We start from the raw sequence: 15665 nt of genomic DNA on the forward strand, positions 1-15665 counted from the left end.
GTAGAGAGAAACGGCGGAGTGTGTCAGGCAAAGACAGAAGTCATTATTCAGCTCAACTTAATTAACTCATGTAAGACTGACACATAATGACAGAAAATAAGACTCAAGACAAAGATGAGCTTCACTCAACAACGTGTTCATTCAAACGCATGATTTCTCTTTCAAACACAAGTAAGCCTGAACAGTACAAAGGACCTGTGTATTATCGGAAAGCAATAAGCCACGAGCCGCCGTGTGTTACTGCGATTTTACCACGAGAATGAGAGAAGCTTTTATTAAACGGAGAAAACTGAATCATAATTTAAGATATGCTTCATTCTTAGCCTTTACAGTCATTTCTGTGCAGCACAGCGTGAAGAAGAGCACCTGAAATCACTGTATAGATTATATTCTTCATATTCATTTCAGTTATTTCAGAGATGAACATAACAACATGTCATAACATAACATAACATAACATAACATAACATAACATAACATAACATAACATAACATAACAGAATTTAACTTAACTTAACATATAATAACATAACATAACATAACATAACATAACATAACATAACATAACATAACATAACATAACATGACATGACATAACATGGCATAACATAACATAACATAACATAACATGACATAACATGGCATAACATAACATAACAACATAAGACATAAAATAACAACATAACATAACATAACATAACATAACATAACATAACATGGCATAACATAACATAACATAACATAACATGACATAACATGGCATAACATAACATAACAACATAAGACATAAAATAACAACATAACATAACATAACATAACATAACATAACATAACATAACATAACATAACATAACATAACATAACATAACATAACATAACATAACACAACAGAACTTAACATGACATAACATAACAACATAAGACATAAGACATAAAATATAAAATAACATGCCAACATAACATGACGACATGACATGATATAACATAATATAATATAACATGACAAATGACATAACATAACGCAACACAACTTAACATGACATAACATAAAATAGCATAACATAACAACATAATATAATATAACATAACATGACATATGACATAACATAACACAACACAACTTAACATGACATAAAATAACAACACAATATAACATAACATGACATATATGACATGACATAAAATAACATAACATGAAATACACAAAATAAAATGACATGACAACAACATACTAACATAACATGACAAAACAACATAACATATAACAACATAACATAACATATAACATAACATACAATAAAATAAAATAACATGACATGATATATGACATAACATAAAATAACATGAAATACACAAAATAAAATGACATGACAACAACATACTATAACATAACATAACGTGACATGACATAACATAACACAAAACAACATGACATAACATAATAACGACATGAAATACAAAATAAAATGACATAACAACATGAAAACAACATAATATATGACATAACATAACATGACATCACAACATAACACAACACAACACTAAATACCATAACATGACATAACATCAACAATAAACCGTGGTGAAATCACTGAAATGGATTATATTCTTTATATTAATTCCAGTTCTTTCAAACATCCTCACAAACAGCAAACCAGCCAGAAACACACAACATCACCGGCCAAACAACAAATGACAATTTCAGTTTAATTCTGAAATTACTTTTAACATCCATGCAACCATGAGTCTCTTTCTCTCGCTCTCTCCGTCTTCCACAAACACAGAGCTCGATGTTGCCTAATCAATACAGTCGTCATCCCAGAGTTAAAGTTATATACTGTAACTAATGCTGCATTTGTAGAGAAGTAACTGCACAACACAAATGCATGCTCTCTCTCTCTCTCTCTCTCTCTCTCTCTCTCTCTCTCTCTCTCTCTCTCTCTCTCTCCCTCCCTCCCTCCCTCTCCCCCCCTCTCTCCCTCCCTCTCCCCCCCTCTCTCCCTCTCTCTCTCCCTCCCTCTCCCCCCCTCTCTCCCTCCCTCTCCCCCCCTCTCTCCCTCTCTCTCTCCCTCCCTCTCTCCCTCCCTCCCTCCCTCTCTCTCTCTCTCTCTCTCTCTCTCTCTCTCTCCCTCCCTCCCTCTCTCTCCCCCTCTCCCTCCCTCTCTCTCTCTCTCTCTCCCCCTCTCTCTGTCTCTCTCTCTCTCTCCCTCCCTCCCCCCCCTCTCTCTCTCACTCTGGTTTAAAATACAATTCATATTCAGTAATATTATTGATATAACTGCACATACTATCAGACGAGAACATTTTAACATAATTTTGCCGGATAATGACACAAACTTTGCAACATAGACACTGTTACTGAACTGAACTGGATCAACAGTGAACTAAATTGAGCTGAATAACAATAATGACACTATTATCCTCTGTAGAGATGCTTATCGCTGAAATTGAATTGGTTTCATAATATATAAACACTTGTGACTTGACTTAAAAATTGCACAGAAACAGCACAAGCCTCCATATGAGTCTGAATGACTTTGTTAAACTAGTAGCAACGGCTTCGGCGTCTTCAAGATGTGCAAGAAAGTAGTTTTAGGAACAAAAACCTAAAAATGTCAACAAATATGGTAACCCTGGTATGAGAATAATCGACTTATGAAAATAATGCACTTCAGGTCATGGTCACTTTGGCATGTTCATACATTTTCAATAACGGAGAGTCCAGAGTCAATTATTCCTAACTTAATTTATTCCCATAAATTAGCAAAAAGAGCAATATGATAAAATACACTATTAGTTAGAAGAAAGTAAAGTTTGTCGGGACAAACTTTTATGTTGGCTTGAAAAAGCCTGAAAGATTTATAAGTTTCCAAGCAAGTATTTATCAATTGATCCCTAATGATTTGAAATACAGTTTCTGAATGTTATTTACATCTAAAAATGCCAATTGTTATTTGTAATTAAGTGTCGCATTTAATGGAAATGTATTTTTACCGTTATTTAAGCGAGGTAAAAGAAGTTATAATGAAGCATAATCTGAAATTCACAGCGTTTAAACTCAACTTCCGCTCACATATTTCAAGGCTGCTATTGGATCATTTGAAGGTAAACGGCATATTATCCCACAATGCATTACTTTACAGGAATGGTGCAAAGGAGTAGCTAGTAGTTACTAAGCCTTTACGTTCCAGTTTAAGTAAGAGCTGTGGCACGTTCAACCTCAAGCGGTGTCCGGGTTGTGTTACAGTAAATATAGCATATCAACAGTTATCAGCAATAATGATAAGCCTAATACTCATAATAAAAATAATAAGGTCATATATCATAACACCGTCTCAGAGATAAGAAGTGGATTATCCTTCACATGAAATGTTTGTCTTTTCATCCTGAAATACGAGGCAAATGTTGGATCACAATAATTAGCAACCACAGTTTCCACAAATCCCTTCATTCGATTGGGATGTTCTCTTTTATTCCGGACGGAATACATCGAGCGTATTTTGCAGTATTAAACACATGTGACCCTGGATCACGTCACCAGTCTCGAGTCGCACGGGGATATCTGTGGCAATAGCCAACAATACATTATATGGGTCAAAATTATAGATTTAGCTTTTATGCCAAAAATCATTAGGATATTGAGTAAAGATCATGTTCCATGAAGATATTTTGTACATTTCCTACCATAAATATATAAAACATGTATTTCTGTGAGTGAATGCAGCACAATCGTCAACATAAATGAACAACTTTAAAGGAGATTTTCTCAATGTTTTGATTTTATTGCACCCTCAGATTCCAGATTATCAATAGTTGTGTTTCAGACAAATATTGTCCTATCCTAACAAACCATACCATCCTTACGAAAATGGAACCATGTGACTGGTTTTGTGGTCCAGGGTCACATATTTATACCGATTCCATCAGGCTCCGAAAATTCTTCCAAAGAACACACGGAATGTCCTTCTCAGCTGCCGTAGTTGCAACTCTTGCATCATCAGAACAGGGTGTTCAACGCACCACCGTTTCCGTTAAAAAAACTTTTTGCAACTTTTTGTCAGCCCAGGTGTGTCTTACCTGAGCAGTGTGGCTGCGAGCCACTCCATTGGCCGTTCAGCTGGCAGGAGCGAGTGGATTCACCAATCAGAGCTCGGTCTTCCAAACACCTGTAGTGAACTGTAGATCCGAAGGTGAACTTCTCTCCCGTCACAACGGCATGAGGAGGAGAACCAGGGTGACCACAGTCCACCTCTGTAGGAGACACACATCAATCACTCACTTCAACTCACAGCTCGGGTTATTCTTCTAGCTTTAATGATTAAAGTCCCCCTGTAGTCAATCATTTTATCCCTTAAAACTCATCTTTGATCACCAAAATGACACATTTAGATGTCTTCAAGTCTTAAAATATCTTGAATGTAACTCGACACCCTTGCCTCATTTAGTATGTGCGGTTCTATGAATATGCAAATGAGCCCCGCCTCCACTCACTCACTCAGCTCAGAGATCCACTGGTTGACGATCACACGTTGATCTGATTGGTTACAAGGTAGTTTGTGACGTCAGAAACACCAGCGATTTCAAAGCGTGTTTTTGAGACTGCAGTTTTAAGGAGGAAATACTCAGCAATGCTGTCGACTTATGAATTTACACATGCTTTGTCTTAAAGCAGATTAAAAACACCACATAAGCAATATTAAAAGCTTGATTTTTCACCACAGGGGGACTTTATGCTGAGATTACAGTAGATTGAATTACTATTGTCATGAGTTATTTATAGTATAAAATCAAATTCATAATTCAAGTTTACATTACATGTTGTTGAAACACTAGCATTTACAAAATGATGGTAAACCTGAAAAAAAAAAAAAAAAAGAGACAAAAATGGCTGAATGACAATGCAAGTTGACTCGACTTGACTGTCAATGATTGGCGTTTTCATGTCAGTGGGAATGTGAAGGTTTGTGTGGGTCTGGCTTTTACCCTCTCGGAAGATCTCCAAAAACAAGTTCTGCGTGTGTGAAGTTTCGCAGAGAGGAAAAGGACCTCGTACAATACGTAACATTTGCAAGATTACAGAGAACACATCTCTAAATCCAGCCCTACTTTTCTGTCTTCAGCAACAACACAATCACTATGGGACTTTTCTGCGGTGAGCAACGTTCAAATCATCATGCATAATCTTTTTGTTTCTGAGGACTATGATATTTTTTTGCACAACAAAAGCTTATTTATTGAATATATGTCTGACACACTTCGCCTAGCATCTATAATGTATTTGATAGGTGTCTGGAAGATATAGTTAAAAGACAAAATCTCTATATTTTTGCTCTGAAATAGGTTTTTTTCCCAATAAGTGGAGCCATCTTTTCAAACAAACAGCCACTGCTGCCATGTAGAACTTTAATGTTTAGTAGAAATGCAAGGCGAGTTAATCAGCTAATCAGAGTTTGTGTCCTAACCAGTGATTCGATTTTAGAAACGGTTTCTATTTCTGCCACGTCGTGGAACAACAACACACAATCTGACAATGATAATCTCTGATTTGTGATTGATTTGGTTGTGAGTGCAGTGCGCTTGCAGAGAGACTCCGCCCACACTCTCTTCTGATTGGCTGTGGTTTGTGATTGATTTGGGTGTGAGTGCAGTGCGCTTGCAGAGAGACTCCGCCCACACTCTCTTCTGATTGGCTGTGGTTTGTGATTGATTTGGGTGTGAGTGCAGTGCGCTTGCAGAGAGACTCCGCCCACACTCTCTTCTGATTGGCTGTGGTTTGTGATTGATTTGGGTGTGAGTGCAGTGAGCTTGCAGAGAGACTCCGCCCACACTCTCTTCTGATTGGCTGTGGTTTGTGATTGATTTGGTTGCGAGTGCAGTGAGCTTGCAGAGAGACTCCGCCCACACTCTCTTCTGATTGGCTGTGGTTTGTGATTGATTTGGTTGTGAGTGCAGTGCGCTTGCAGAGAGACTCCGTCCACACTCTCTTCTGATTGGCTGTGGTTTGTGATTGATTTGGGTGTGAGTGCAGTGAGCTTGCAGAGAGACTCCGCCCACACTCTCTTCTGATTGGCTGTGGTTTGTGATTGATTTGGGTGTGAGTGCAGTGAGCTTGCAGAGAGACTCCACCCACACTCTCTTCTGATTGGCTGTGGTTTGTGATTGATTTGGTTGTGAGTGCAGTGAGCTTGCAGAGAGACTCCACCCACACTCTCTTCTGATTGGCTGTGATTTGTGATTGATTTGGGTGTGAGTGCAGTGAGCTTGCAGAGAGACTCCACCCACACTCTCTTCTGATTGGCTGTGGTTTGTGATTGATTTGGGTGTGAGTGCAGTGAGCTTGCAGAGAGACTCCACCCACACTCTCTTCTGATTGGCTGTGGTTTGTGATTGATTTGGGTGTGAGTGCAGTGAGCTTGCAGAGAGACTCCGCCCACACTCTCTTCTGATTGGCTGTGATTTGTGATTGATTTGGGTGTGAGTGCAGTGAGCTTGCAGAGAGACTCCACCCACACTCTCTTCTGATTGGCTGTGGTTTGTGATTGATTTGGGTGTGAGTGCAGTGAGCTTGCAGAGAGACTCCGCCCACACTCTCTTCTGATTGGCTGTGGTTTGTGATTGATTTGGGTGTGAGTGCAGTGAGCTTGCAGAGAGACTCCGCCCACACTCTCTTCTGATTGGCTGTGGTTTGTGATTGATTTGGGTGTGAATGCAGTGAGCTGGCAGAGAGACTCCGCCCACACTCTCTTCTGATTGGCTGTGGTTTGTGATTGATTTGGTTGTGAGTGCAGTGAGCTTGCAGAGAGACTCCACCCACACTCTCTTCTGATTGGCTGTGGTTTGTGATTGATTTGGGTGTGAGTGCAGTGAGCTTGCAGAGAGACTCCGCCCACACTCTCTTCTGATTGGCTGTGGTTTGTGATTGATTTGGTTGTGAGTGCAGTGAGCTTGCAGAGAGACTCCACCCACACTCTCTTCTGATTGGCTGTGGTTTGTGATTGATTTGGTTGTGAGTGCAGTGAGCTTGCAGAGAGACTCCGCCCACACTCTCTTCTGATTGGCTGTGGTTTGTGATTGATTTGGTTGTGAGTGCAGTGAGCTGGCAGAGAGCCTCCGCCCACACTCTCTTCTGATTGGCTGTGGTTTGTGATTGATTTGGTTGTGAGTGCAGTGAGCTTGCAGAGAGACTCCGCCCACACTCTCTTCTGATTGGCTGTGGTTTGTGATTGATTTGGGTGTGAGTGCAGTGAGCTTGCAGAGAGACTCCGCCCACACTCTCTTCTGATTGGCTGTGGTTTGTGATTGATTTGGTTGTGAGTGCAGTGAGCTTGCAGAGAGACTCCACCCACACTCTCTTCTGATTGGCTGTGGTTTGTGATTGATTTGGGTGTGAGTGCAGTGAGCTTGCAGAGAGACTCCGCCCACACTCTCTTCTGATTGGCTGTGGTTTGTGATTGATTTGGTTGTGAGTGCAGTGAGCTTGCAGAGAGACTCCGCCCCCACACTCTTCTGATTGGCTGTGGTTTGTGATTGATTTGGTTGTGAATGTTGTGGTTAACTCGAAAAACAACTAAGAACGGATTATTGAGTTGAACTTGAGTTCTTGAGTTCAACTCTCTGATGCAATGCTGGCAGGAGGGAAATATTTTCAATAAATAACTACTTAAATCTCAGTCTGTTCCTCAAACGAAGATTACAGAGGATCTAAATACATCACCATAGCCGAATGTATTACATGAATGGCACTTACACAGCATTTATTAATCTCTGTTAATGTTAATTTCAACATTTACTAATACTTTATTCAAATCTTGCACTGTGAACTAACATGAACAGCTGTATTTTTATTAACTAACATTAACACAGATGAACAAAAACAGAAACAAATGCATTGCACATTGTTAGTTCATGTTAGTTAATACATTAACTAACGTTTAATAAATGAACCTTATTGTAAAGCGTTACCAAATGAACCATGAAAGTCGTTCAGATTTGCGAAGTGTGTAGTTGTTCACATCTTAACAGCATTAATTCATCTCTCGTGCGCTGCTGGAGAAACACACATAAGCTCTTCAATTTAATTTAGCTAAGCTTCTTTTCAGGCCTGGTTTTGATGTTTGCTTTCTTTTGAATTGTAAATGCACCCGAATAAAACCGAGGAGGTGCACATTTTCATATTATTCATCCGGCTGAAAGGCTGACGGGGGAGAAGAGGCTGCTTATTAAAATTCCCAAGTAGCCTCCGTCGACTAAGTAAAGTGCAGAATCACCTTGTGTAAACTAGAGAGAAAAACAAGGCTAACAGACAGCTAGCAGGACTGTTGCCTCTCCTTCACGGTCAGTGTAAGCATCTCGCTGGAAACCCACAAGAAACGATCAAGTTCAGGTTTGAAGCAATTACAGGGACAGAGATGGAAAGCGAGAGCGGGAGGCAATTACTTTCTCACAGGCAAATGAACACGTCTCTCTAATGAATGCGCTCTTGACCTTAATACTCCTCGCTTTGGCAAACTGTAGAAAAGGTGTGTTAAATCCACTGCTGTCCACTGCGGGAAACTCTGGGAAACTTTTAAAGCTTTCACACAGACGTGAAGTCTCCATCATAAGAGCTCTTTGAACCGAACGTTGCGCTTGACTAACCTGTGACATTTACTATCGCCTCTCAGATGGAGAGAGTTCAAAGATTGGCAATGATAAAAGTGGAAATAATGAGAAGTAAAGTGAAGAGACTCAGACGTACCCAGGCATTCTGGTAGCGGTTTGTCCCAGTATCCCACCGGCTGGCAGGTCAGAACCGACGAGCCGAAGAGGTAATACCCGGGATTGCAGTCGTAGGAAACGACGGTCCCGAAAGTGAAGTTCCCGTACTCGATTTTGCTCTTCCTGATTGAGTTTGCTGGAATACCGGGATCAGTGCAGTTGACGACTGAAGAACACAAACAGAACAAGTGTAATAAGTGTTGCAAAGCCACGACAATTCATGAATAAAACACAAATAATGTATTTGAGGAGATGTTTTTTATTATTTCTGTTTATATACACGCACACTACGGTTCATAAGTTTGAGGTGAGTATGATTAGATGTTTTTGAAAGAAGTTTCTTCTGGTCACCAATGATACATTTATTCGATCAAAAAACAGTAAAAATAGTGAAATATTATTACAAGATAAAATAATTTTTTATGTGAATATATTGTAAAATGTAATTATTTATTCCTGTGATCAAACCTGAATTTTATATCTATCTATCTATCTATATCTATATCTATCTATCTATCTATCTATCTATCTATCTATCTATCTATCTATCTATCTATCTATCTATCTATCTATCTATCTATCTATCTATCTATCTATCTATCTACAGTATCTATCTATCTATCTATCTATCTATCTATCTATCTATCTATCTATCTATCTATCTATCTATCTATCTATCTATCTATCTATCTATCTATCTACACTGCTAGTCAAAAGTTTTGGATCGGTATGAGTTTTTATGTTTTTGAAAGAAGTCTTTTCTGCTCACCAAGGCTGCATTTATTTGATTAAAAATACAATAAAAACAGTAATATTGTGAAATATTATTCTAATGTAAAATATCTGTTTTCTATGTGAATATACAGTAAAGTGTAATTTATTCCTGTGATCAAAGCTGAATGTTCAGCATCATTACTCCAGTCTTCAGTGTCACATGATCCTCCAGAAATCACTCTAATATGAGGATTTGATGATCAAGAAACATTTATGATTATTATCAGTGTTGAAAACAGTTATGTACAGTTTAATTTATCCTTGATGAATAAAAGTATTGATTTGTTTTATTTCTTTCCCACATTTATTTCTTTAACTTTTGAATGGTTAGTGTTTAATGTTACAAGAGATTTCTATTTCAGATAGATGCTGAACTTTCTATTCATCAATGAATCCTGAAATAAAAATAACTGTTTTCAACACTGATAATAATCATAAATGTTTCTTGATCATCAAATCCTCATATCAGAGTGATTTCTGAAGGATCATGTGACACTGAAGACTGGAGTAATGATGCTGAACATTCAGCTTAGAATAAATGACACTTTACCGTATATTCACATAGAAAACAGATGATTTACATTAGAATAATATTCTACCATTTTTACTGTATTTTTGCTCAAATAAATGCAGTGTTGGTGAGCAAAAGAGACTCTTTCAAAAACTTAAAAACATTTTTTGAACATTTACAATACAGTATTTACAATCACTCTAAGCTCTTTTATCATTTTAAACTTGCTACATAACAAAAGTAACAAATATAGAGCATCTTCACCCGTTCAGTGAGATAAGCATTTATTTGTCCATTACTATTGGACAAAAGCACATTCCAGTCATGTAATCAGGCCATCATCACTGCTGATCTCTTCACGCGAGTCAAACACTCCAGCCCATCCTCTGAGACGCTCATAATCACGCCGCTAACAAAGCAGAGATTAGCTTCAAAACATACATCTCATCTTCTGATTTGCAGGGCTAATCTGTGGCTATTCAGACCCCGAGTGAACGAGTCGGCTGAAAGAGGGCCAGAGGCTCTCAGAGATCAAATTGGTCATTTCTTTTTTAACCGCAGCCTAAAAGTCATTTCCATCAGCGCCACAGTGCTCGACTCTCGCTATAATAGGGGCTTTCGCTCCGGTTAGTTATAGGATCTCGCCACCAGGGTTCCTGATGGTTCCCTCAGGAACGTTTTCCTGGTTGAGTTCGCACCGCCAGTAGGAACTCTGAAGTGACGTGAGACACGCTTGTTGTTGGGACTTTTATTTTGACGGCACTGAGAATGAGCTCACATTCTCCGTGTTCATTAGTTTACGATCTGTCTAACAGTCCTGTCTAATGCATTATCAGATAAAACTGTTCTACATAGAAAGTAGACAGTAATGAACAGTTATTAGCGTATGGCGTGTGTTTGATGTCCAGTGTTGCTAGGCAGAAACACATAATCATGTTTCTCTTGGTCTCCTCAAAGTTGCGTTGGATTTTCTCCTCAGTGTAAAGATTAAGAGGCTCATCTATCACTGTTTTCATGTTCGTAGAGTTAGTTTCTGGAGCAAATATATAGGCTATAATCTGTTTAATAATATAATCTGTATAAAGTTTACACAGCCTTTATTAATAATGGCGGATGCTGGTGTTTCGCATGCGTTCGGCCCATAGACTGTAAAAAGATGGACGACGCCCCTTCGCTCTCTTCCATTGATGAGAACTGAAGCCGCCAGAGTCCCGATATGGCGCTGACATATTGGAACTTGAGTCTGCGCAGTAGCGATCTCGGGACCAGACCTGCGCAGTAGCGATCTCGGGACCAGACCTGCGCAGTAGTGAGCAGGAAGTAAAGCCGCGAAATCAACGCTCCGCCCTCACTCTCGCCGAATGCGCTCAGGAAGAGTGCATTCTGCACACTTTTTTAAAAATTGATTGCAGTACGACAAGAGGCTTGTTAAAATAAAGTAAATACAATCTCCTCAGTCCTCCGAAGATCCCGAAAAAATGTCCGTTGGTGCTTCAGTTACTACTTCGCTCAGAGAACCTGTTAATCACAGCTGTCAATCATGACGTTACACCACCGCATCACGTAACTAACTAAAAAACAACTTATTTTTGAAACAGACACTTGAACTTGCATCAGCGTGATAAAAACGACAGCAAATGAAAGAAACCACCTTTAGAAAAAAGATATTTGAAGTGTAATTTAATTGTTTAGTTGGTCTCGCGTCCCGTTGAATAACACGGGGAGGCGGGGCTTATGACCTATACTAGGACCAGTCACCGGGGGGCGATCGAGACGTTTTGGCTTCACTTTTCAGGGCTTGTGCGGCACGCTTGGTTCGGCCAATCAGCGAACACTAATGTCACGGGTAGTTCCTATAGCGCTGGTTTAGACCGACTCTGGAGAAGGAGTAATTTAGTTCCTCCAAAATGAGTTCCTAGAACTAAAATAGTTCCTAGTTCCTGCGGTGCGAACACGCCAAACACCGGGAACTTTCTTCAATAGTTATAGGAACTATGAAACACTTTATTTTCGATGGTCCCTTTTGAACATTCTGTTGATTATAAGTAACTGTGCAGTTACATGCCCACTAACTCTCATCCGAGTATTAGTCGACTCCATGGGCGTCAGATTGGTTTGAGATGTGCTGGGTACAACGACACATTCATTTTTTTCTCTTTCGTGCAGGTCATGTTTTGAAAGACGATGTCCTGTAGCTTACTAATGTAAATAAATAAAGATGTATACAAAAATGTGATGATGTCCGACTCGTTTTATGAAGAAGAAAGCCTTAAGTTTTCAAAAGGCATTAGACATATGACCCACTCTTCTGCTTCATAAGTACCATGTTGACAATATGACATGACGTGGTTTAATGTTCCTAAACAATGATTACCAAATTTCTCTCTCATATTGCTCATATTGCAAAAAATCGAACCAAAAGTCAAATTATTATGGACGTTATCTGACATGAAGCGTTTCTGCTTCATTGAGGCTTGTAGGAAAAAGCTTAACGGGTTTAATGTAGGCTTCCTAAACAACGATCAGTGATCACCAAATTTCTGGTTAGATTTTTTGACCGTTTTAAGTGGTTATGATGAGCAATAATATGTATAATAATATGTACATGAGTAATAATATGTAACACTTAATACCAATAAAGTGGTGGGTACAAAATGACTCATGACGAACCGAAATCGAGGCCTATGGTCGACTCTCTGTCAACTCTTTATAGTGATGCTCCTCCAACAGACATTACACTGACTATAAGTAACTTTGCAAGTACATGTCAACTTATACTAACCCTAACCCTACCAGTCTACTAACACTCTAGTCAAGTCAAGTCATCATTTATACAGCGCTTTTAGCGATATAGGTTGTTTCACAGCAGCTTTACAGTGATAACAGGAGATTACAGTAACAGAGATTGTTTAGGCTTTACAGCAGATCTAGAATAAAGTTATTGTCCAAATAAAGTTAGTTTTGATTGATTCACTTCCACAAAGATCATTAGTTATTAACTTAGGGGCCGCTAACACGACACCGTTTTAACAGAAAACAGAAACTTTGGTAACCCTTCATAATAAATCATTAATAAATCACTATTAATCATTAGTTAAGCATTACTAAACAGTTAATTAATCATTTATAAAGCATTACTAGAAATAATAAGCAGTTTATAAATACAGCTATAAATGCTTTATTCTTGGTTTATAAGCATATCTATAATGTGTTTAATAATTGTATTTTCATACTTTATTAATGATCAATTTATCATTTCTAAATGAAGTATTGCATTATTTACAAACTAGGTGTTGTCACTGATTAATAAGATCACTTAGAAAGTGTAAGTAAATGTAGTAGATTCAGGAGTTATAAAGCAGTTAGTAGTGGTCAGTTAACTATGTTTGTGAGCTCATCTAAAGTGAGGACTAGTTATGTCTTGTAAAGCGTTTATAAAGGAGATTTAAAGACTCAGTTTTCTTCTAAACAGAAAAAGGAAAGAAACACACACAGTGATACAGAACATAAAAATATTTAACAGCCTTTAAATCTCCTTTATAAACGCTTTACAAGACATAACTAGTCCTCACTTTAGATTAGCTCACACACATATTTAACTGACCACTACTATATGCTTTATAACTACCTGAATTAACCCTGAATTACAGTAGAAATACATGTTAATAAAGCATTTATTAACACACTTAGTAACTATTACTATATGTCTGAATAATAATATGTATTTAAAAAGTTTATTAATCATTTACTCACACTTTCTAAGTGATCTTATGAACCACTGACAACTCCTAAATAACTGGTTTGTAAATAATGCCATATTCATTTAGAAATGATAAAATGATCATTAATAAAGTATGAAAATACTATTGTTAAACACATTATAGATATGCTTATAAATCAAGAATAAAGCATTTATAACTGTATTTATAAACGGCTTATTAATGTATATTAATGCTTTATAAATGATGAATTAACTGTTTACTAATGCTTAACTAATGATTAATAGCGTGCAGTTATTATAAAGTGTTACCGAAACTTTTAATGTGTTCTGGCCGTTCATTCACACGACAACAGTGTTCGGAGCTCGAGAACGCAAACCTTGAAACAGGTTACAAGCTAAACATTTTGAAAAATGTAATCATCTCCGAGTAAACTTCAAAAACGCGAATCTGTGAACACGCAGACAGCGTGCACATGTGTATTATGTGTTTAGTCTATAGTCTACACGCTAATGAGAGTTAGCAGACATGTACTGTAGGTGCAACGTTACTTCAACAGAATGTGTTAAAGGGACCATCAGAATAAAGTGAGAACAGAGCGGATGGGGTCCAAACCTCTGCATGTTGGCGGCTGGCGGCTCCACTGGCGGTCCGACTGGCACTGCGCTCGAGACGGGCCTTCCAGAATATAGCCGTTATTGCAGAAGAAGTTCACCACGTCGTTCAGGTTGAAGCCGTCGCCAACCGTGCGACCGTAGATCGGGCTGCCCGGATGACCACAGCTAACGGCTGAAACACAAACCAGGAAAACGACCGTCAAAAGTCTGAATAAACCAGATCATTCTTTAAAGTGCCCCTGAAGTCAATCATTTTATCGCTTAAAACTCATCATTGATCTCCAAAATTACATATTTAAATGTTTTTTTCTTGAAAATATCTTGATTGTAACTCGACACCAGTGCCTCATTTAGTATGCGTGGTTCTATGAATATGCAAATGAGCCCCGCCTCCACTCACTCACTCAGCTCAGAGATCCACTGGTTGACGATCACACGTTGATCTGATTGGTTACAAGGTAGTTTGTGACGTCAGAAACACCAGCGATTTCAAAGCGTGTCTTTGGTTCACTGCAGTTTTAAAGGAACACGCTGACTTTTAGGGACTTTATCTTATTCACCGTATCCCCCAGAGTTAGATAAGTCCACACACACCCTTCTCATCTCCGTGCGTGCCGTAACTCTGTCTGACGCACCCACCGCTAGCCTAGCTTAGCACAAACACTGGAGGTAAACGGCTCCAGCACGGAGATGAGAAGGGTGTGTGTGGACGTATCTAACTCTGGGGGATACGGGGAATAAGCTGAAGTCTCAAAAATTTGCCATGTTCCTTTAAGGAGAAAATACTCAGCAATGGTGTTGACTTATGAAATTACACATGGTTTGTCTTAAAGTATATTAAAAACACAGTATAAACAACATTAAAAGCTTGATTTTCACCACAGGGGGACTTTAGTAATTGTATTTTAATTTTTTTCATTTTAAAAAACGCAAACACTGTAAAAAAACAACAACAAAAAAAACATTTATTTGTCCATAATTATTCGAACATTTTTTCAAATTATTGAACTGCACAGTTCAAATTAATTTGAAATCATTATTTATATTTGCGCAGCCACGTTTTCTAGGTCAGAAGGTTGTTAAGATAATGAACATTAAGTCAAGTGTGTCCTAACCAGCATATTTCAATCAATTTGTAGAATAAGAGTCTCCAGTGCTTGACGAGAAAAATTAAAATGTATTTATGCATTTATCTAAGAAGCTTTGCTTTTCGGCATCACAAATAAAACAAGGCAAACGTCCAAATCACCCACACAAAATCAGATAGAGTTGGTGTTTTCCCCTTCA

General features: G+C 38.4%; 1 protein-coding gene across 2 annotated transcripts in view; it reads right to left on the reverse strand.

The window, feature by feature from the left end:
• Nucleotides 1–15665, reverse strand: part of csmd3a (CUB and Sushi multiple domains 3a) — a 331891-nt gene that overhangs the window by 55125 nt on the left and 261101 nt on the right. For both annotated transcript variants that reach the window (XM_079894353.1, XM_079894352.1), the window contains exons 54-56: nucleotides 14377–14550; nucleotides 8738–8923; nucleotides 4078–4251 (exon numbers count right to left, since the gene is read on the reverse strand). In XM_079894353.1, coding sequence (XP_079750479.1) covers nucleotides 4078–4251; nucleotides 8738–8923; nucleotides 14377–14550 — 534 coding nt within the window. The remainder of the gene's footprint in view (nucleotides 1–4077; nucleotides 4252–8737; nucleotides 8924–14376; nucleotides 14551–15665) is intronic.

This window comes from Squalius cephalus (genome assembly GCF_949319135.1).
Source record: "Squalius cephalus genome assembly, chromosome: 15".
NCBI classification, from domain to species: domain Eukaryota; kingdom Metazoa; phylum Chordata; class Actinopteri; order Cypriniformes; family Leuciscidae; genus Squalius; species Squalius cephalus.